The 4,509-nt window shown below is 44.8% G+C and overlaps 1 protein-coding gene across 1 annotated transcript; it reads left to right on the top strand.

Annotated features, from left to right (window-relative positions):
* The first annotated feature begins 508 nt into the window (after positions 1 to 508).
* Positions 509 to 2,132, top strand: LOC123996349 (apolipoprotein A-IV-like). Its single transcript, XM_046299724.1, has 4 exons — positions 509 to 612; positions 715 to 770; positions 998 to 1,148; positions 1,265 to 2,132. The coding sequence occupies exons 2-4, from the start codon at positions 731 to 733 to the stop codon at positions 1,839 to 1,841; spliced, it is 768 nt and encodes a 255-aa protein (XP_046155680.1). The 5' UTR covers positions 509 to 612; positions 715 to 730; the 3' UTR covers positions 1,842 to 2,132.
* The last annotated feature ends 2,377 nt before the right edge of the window (positions 2,133 to 4,509 follow it).

Genomic DNA, 4,509 nt, shown 5'->3' with positions numbered 1-4,509 from the left:
GTTGTAGCATCATATATAATGACCAAGATACATTATGGTTGAGAGAAAGGAATATGCTAGTGTATGTAAAAGTGCATAAGCCTCAATACAACACAATACATCTACCCTCAGATGATACTAACAGTAACAGACCTGTATAGCTGCAAGGCAACAAGTGTCCTGCTGCACATGTATCACGACTGCATATCATTGAAAAACTATTGACAAGGGGATTGAATGGAGATGTGTTTATCAGCATGCAGTCCCAGGAGATTGGTCTTCACTGAGTATCTCTGACCACTATTTTATGTCCCAAACTCTGTTTGTGACACTTTACCCAGAGGTGATGATAACGCAGTGCTCTCCTGTGCATTATGGGTCCAGGGGTTCATTGGGACAGGTCCAGGGTGAGTTGTCAGGACAGAACTGGGCTGGGTCAGGTAGACAGGTGCTGAGTGGTGCACTGCGGTCTGAGGGTTTATGATTTGGAGCACTGCTGACAGCGAGGCACTGGCTCCTGGACTTTGTGTTCCTTACTGCCCTGCTCACTATATATACAGGCCAGGACACGGCTGAAACTAGTCACTGCAGACTGGACTCAGAGATACACCAACACACTCATACACCAAGACGGTAAACTGGATTCTACAAATCCATGGTATTTTTTGATAGCATTCCATTGTTTTTTTTCTGGTGGATTACAATGCTTTAAGTGATTGTTGCTTTATTTCACAGAATCTGATTGAGAGTCATGAAGGTCCTTGTGGTGCTCACTCTGGCTGTATTCACTGGTGAGTGGGATACAAGAATATTTCAGATTATAAGTGAAATTTATAGAGCTGAAGTATAGCAACATAATACATTCCATCAATCTATCAAATTAATTTTGAGTCAATAGCCAATAATAACAACCATAGCAGAGGGAGTATAATTTTCAAGTTACCTTAATGCCCCCAACAGGCTGCCATGCCTAACCAGTTGTTTCACAACAACTAACTCTTCTGCTACGCCCCAACAGGCTGCCACGCTAACCTGTTCTACGCCGATGAGCCCAAGCCACAGCTGGAGCAGCTGACAGATGCCTTCTGGGACTACGTTGCCAAGGCAACGCAAACGGCAGATGACACTGTCCAGATGATCAGGAAGTCTCAGCTGGGACAGGATGTCAAGTAAGTTATGTGATCTGTGATGTAGTTGTTATAATGTGTGGAATGTCTATAGTCGAATCGCTCAGATTACTAGGATGGGGACCTGAACTGACCCCCTCTCCTCTCATCTCCTGCAGTGACCGCATCACAGAGAGTGCTGATGTGGCCAGCCAATACGCCATCTCCCTGCAGGAGCAGCTTCCTCCTGCAGCCAAGGACCTGATGACCAAGATTACCCAGGAGGCTGAGGTGCTGAGAGAGCGTCTGGAGCAGGACCTGGGCAGTGTCAAGGGGAAACTGGAGCCCTACGCAGAGGAGATCAAGACACAAGTCCAGCAGAGAGTGGAGCAGCTGAAACAGGATCTGGCCCCCTATGCAGAGTCCCTGGACTCTGAGGCCCTGAGGGCCACCCTGCTTCAGAAGAGTGAGGAGCTGAAGGGGAGTCTGGAGCAGAGTGTGAAGGAGATGCAGTCCCAGCTGGGTCCCTACACAGATGAGCTGAAGCAGAAAGTGGACCTGCGCCTGCAGGACTTCCAGAAGAGTGTGGCCCCCCTGGCCGAGAACCTCCAGAGCCAGCTGAGCACCAGAGCTCAGATGGTGCAGCAGAGCCTAGCCCCCTATGCTGAGGACCTGAAGGACAACCTGGACCCCTACGCCCAGGACCTGAAGGCCCAGCTTACAGCCCTCTACCAGGCCTTCACCAACACCAACTAAATCACAAACACTTTCCCTCAACTGACTACTCTTGCCCTTTTGAAGACTGTATTCTCCCTTCAAAGCCTTAGAACATACCACCGTTGTCAATAGAATGAGGGAGAGTTTACAAAGATGAACTTGGTAATGCAGAACAGGTCCATTCTATATTTTGTATGAACTGAATTGGCTCTGATGAGTCAATGACATCTTTGTATTTTGTTTGTTTGTTATCTGAAGGTTGGTCAGTGACTGTGCCATATTGGTGTTGTATTCTTAATTTATAGAAATAAAAAGCTAAACTAAACATAACTTAAATGTATTGTGTCTGATGTATCGTGTCTATGATGCTAATTTAAATAATTTAAGCTGCCTCCCCAAATTATAATGTGGTGACAAGAGTATGAGGTGGAAAGTCATATTGGGACGTACAAATAGTACACATTGTCCAATAAGACTGGTTGCATGTAGGACTACTGTATGCCACTGATCCAGTCATCTCTCCTTAAAATATGCATATGCCCCTGCTAGTTAAAAAGAGGTACAAGTATAGCTGTGTATCACAGCATAAACAAATCTTGAAGATGTTTAAAGATTACATTTACCTTTTAGTCATTTAGCAGACGCTCTTATCCAGAGCGATTTACAATCAGTGCATTCATCTTAAGATAGCTAGGTGGGACAACCACATATCTCTGTCATAGTAAGTACATTTCTTCTCATTAAAGTAGCTAAATATCTTACTCAAAGGGAGAGTAAAAGCTATTAGGATTATAGCCTGCAGTGTTTGTCTTCAAAGTGGGAGCCATAATTACAATCTCTGTGTTGTGATAATTGTGTTGTTTGCTCTATAACCCGTTAGTTCATGTGCTTTGACACTGTGATATACAATATAGGCCCAAGGCCGAGACAATAAGAAGACACAATGGCAGAATAAATTCAAACACACCTTTGGAGCAACATCTGTCCGGTGTAGTCCACAAAGCATATTACCTTAAACAAACAGTTGCATGACCTACAGCATGGTCAATGAAGTTCATATTTCTGACATTTTCAAAATACTGAACAACTATTGATTTAGAACACCCGGAGAGTTACTGCAGGTCCCAAAGAAAACAGGAGCCTCCACTATTCCAGCACCATTTCAACTTCAACATCATCAAATTACCTATGCTTCACCTAATATAGTTAAAACTAAAAGATTCTCGGAACAATTTAGTGTGTGTGTGTGTGTGTGTGTGTGTGTGTGTGTGTGTGTGTGTGTGTGTGTGTGTGTGTGTGTGTGTGTGTGTGTGTGTGTGTGTGTGTGTGTGTGTGTGTGTGTGTGTGTGTGTGTGTGTGTGTGTGTGTGTGTGTGTGTGTGTGTGTGTGTGTGTGTGTGTGTGTGTGTGTGTGTGTGTGTGTGTGTGTGTAAGGTGTGGAAAAAGTAGAAAAAACATGTTGACACCCTACATGAAGAGAAACGCCAATGTCATCCTCCTCTCTTTCATGTTGATGAAACGGTCTACGACTGTCATACAGTACACGCTTTTAGTTTTTGTTGTCCTAGGCTACTGGGCTAAAATGCTTGCTCGCTAGCCTAGCTTCCTTTCATGGGCAACGATTAGCCAGTTAGTTAACATTAGCTTACTACATCTCTTGAGTGGTGCATCTGTCGTCTCTTGAGTGGCGCAGTGGTCTAAGGCACTGCATCTCAATGTGAGATGTCACGACAGTCCCTGGTTCGATTCCAGGCTGTATCACATCCGGCTGTGACTGGGAGTCCAATAGGGCGGTGCACAATTGGCCCAGTGCCATCCAGATTTGGCTGGGGTAAGCCGTCATTGTAAATAAGAATTTGTTCTCAACTGACTTGACTAGTTAAATTAAGGTTAAAAAAAATGTAATTAAAACATCTTGAACATATTGAACTTCCCCCCTCTGAGGCCAGGGGCACAATGTATAAATTAACATTTGGATCCAAATCCCTTTCTCCATCCATGGCTAATTTTGAATGAGGCCAACGGAGGACAACAACACAATGAGATGCAACAATTCAAGTGTTTTGTTTATTTTGATGTGATGTGGTTGGTGTGAATCCAAATCCAAACTGGCTTCAATAAACACCTTTCTTTTGGTGCACCAGGACCATTCACAGTTGAGTTCACTCAGTTTAGCTCAAAATATATAAATGATTGTATATGTTTTATTGGTACATTTTGGGGGGAAGCCTGGCATCCCTTGGCATCCATGAATACACACCACTGGCAATAGCTTGCTTTTTCCTTCAACATAGCCTGCATCGAAAACATGCGGTCTCTCCTTCACTGCCGCCGAGGTGAGTAAGACATTTAAACGTGTTAACCCTCGCAAGGCTGCAGGCCCAGACGGCATCCCCAGCCGCGCCCTCAGAGCATGCGCAGACCAGCTGGCTGGTGTGTTTACGGACATATTCAATCAATCCCTATACCAGTCTGCTGTTCCTACATGCTTCAAGAGGGCCACCATTGTTCCTGTTCCCAAGAAAGCTAAGGTAACTGAGCTAAACGACTACCGCCCCGTAGCACTCACTTCCGTCATCATGAAGTGCTTTGAGAGACTAGTCAAGGACCATATCACCTCCACCCTACCTGACACCCTAGACCCACTCCAATTTGCTTACCGCCCAAATAGGTCCACAGACGATGCAATCTCAACCACACTGCACACT

Source organism: Oncorhynchus gorbuscha, linkage group LG15 (genome assembly GCF_021184085.1).
Source record: "Oncorhynchus gorbuscha isolate QuinsamMale2020 ecotype Even-year linkage group LG15, OgorEven_v1.0, whole genome shotgun sequence".
In the NCBI taxonomy this organism is placed as follows: domain Eukaryota; kingdom Metazoa; phylum Chordata; class Actinopteri; order Salmoniformes; family Salmonidae; genus Oncorhynchus; species Oncorhynchus gorbuscha.
This window is presented reverse-complemented; position numbering and strand designations above follow the sequence as displayed.